Raw genomic sequence first — 1,185 nt, 5'->3', positions numbered from 1 at the left:
ACTGTTTTTCTTTGATGAACCTTTTTTGTTGAAAAAATGTTCATCGTCATCATCTGCTCCTCGTTTCTTTTGTTCAGGCACGAATATGGACTTGGTGTGCTTGCGAGCTGAGGCAGGGCGCTAGGAACCATGGATCCCAAATTGAACATTGAAGATGCAGAAATTGGCCCCAAACTAACAGTACAGCTTGTACTTTCATTCAGGTCGTTTTTCATTCCTCATTTTCATTCGCTTCCAGCGGGATAGACAAAATGCCTTCGTCTCTTTTATTCACTAGGTATATAAATCCACCTCTGTAATTAGACACATAAATATTTTTGTTAAAACCAATGAACATAGCAATTTAATTACTGAGGTGGAAAGTGACTCTCAGTTGTAATACAAACCTGCAGTGATTGGTCGTAGTGCATGTTAACAAGCAGCTGCAGAGTGCTTTGTTCAGGTTAAGTTAGAGGATGATATTGCCTGCGCACAGGTTTTTATCAAATACGTCAAATACTTGTACAGGTACCACGTTGGCTTTACAATTTCATCAGTACTGACGCCACTCCTTTTTGACTCTCTCACTCTTCTGTGATTATCATGGAAAGTATCTTTCATTGATTTCCACCTCTTAACAGCCCACTCCTCTGGAAAGATAGAGCCAGCAAATACAAATATTTAGTGATACGACATTACTTTAAAGCTACACAGGGGCTTTTCAGACACAAAAATACGTGAATAAGCATTCACATTGCACTACATAAGAACGTTAGAACTCGAAACAAGAACAAGACTTTGGAAACTAACCTGTCGCCGGTGGTCCGACCAGCTCCACCACTTTCGTCCAGGCTTCTGGCTTTAAGTCTGTCCGTTTGTACAGGTCGTCTCCACAGTCCCATAATATTGGATACTTCTCAACTGCTTGAGCAAGTCTAATGTCAATTTCTTTCTTGGCCATTTCGAAGTTAAACTTTACCAGGACTCTACTCACAACCACCTTGCGCGAGCGCGAGCGGGGAATACATGTAAACAAAACATTCCGACGCGCCTACGTCATACGAGCACACGTGATGCCGTTCTGACTCCTGATTGGCTGCCGTCGCCGCTGCCGCTCAGAAATATAGACGGTCGGCTATCCTGGCCGCCGGCGGCGCCGCCGGCGGCCGCTCGCCTCTGATTGGTCGAGAGGAGAGCGGCAGCGGC

The 1,185-nt window shown here is 44.7% G+C and overlaps 1 protein-coding gene across 1 annotated transcript; it reads right to left on the bottom strand.

Annotated features, from left to right (window-relative positions):
- Positions 1–438: 438 nt before the first annotated feature.
- Positions 439–983, bottom strand: LOC127749781 (transcription factor Adf-1-like). The gene is made up of 2 exons (XM_052269442.1): positions 790–983; positions 439–629 (listed from the first exon to the last, which is right to left on the bottom strand). Exons 1-2 carry the CDS (start codon positions 938–940, stop codon positions 439–441), a joined length of 342 nt encoding a protein of 113 aa, XP_052125402.1. The 5' UTR covers positions 941–983.
- Positions 984–1,185: the final 202 nt, after the last annotated feature.

Source organism: Frankliniella occidentalis, unplaced genomic scaffold (assembly GCF_000697945.3).
Source record: "Frankliniella occidentalis isolate FOCC.00 unplaced genomic scaffold, Focc_3.1 Scaffold92, whole genome shotgun sequence".
Lineage (NCBI taxonomy): Eukaryota > Metazoa > Arthropoda > Insecta > Thysanoptera > Thripidae > Frankliniella > Frankliniella occidentalis.
This window is presented reverse-complemented; position numbering and strand designations above follow the sequence as displayed.

Coding starts and splice junctions, on each gene's coding strand:
- LOC127749781 (XM_052269442.1), bottom strand. CDS start 940: ATGGCCAAGAAAGAAATTGACATTAGACTTGCTCAAGCAGTTGAGAAG. Junction 630..789: donor GGTCGGACCACCGGCGACAG/GTTAGTTTCCAA, acceptor CTATCTTTCCAG/AGGAGTGGGCTGTTAAGAGG.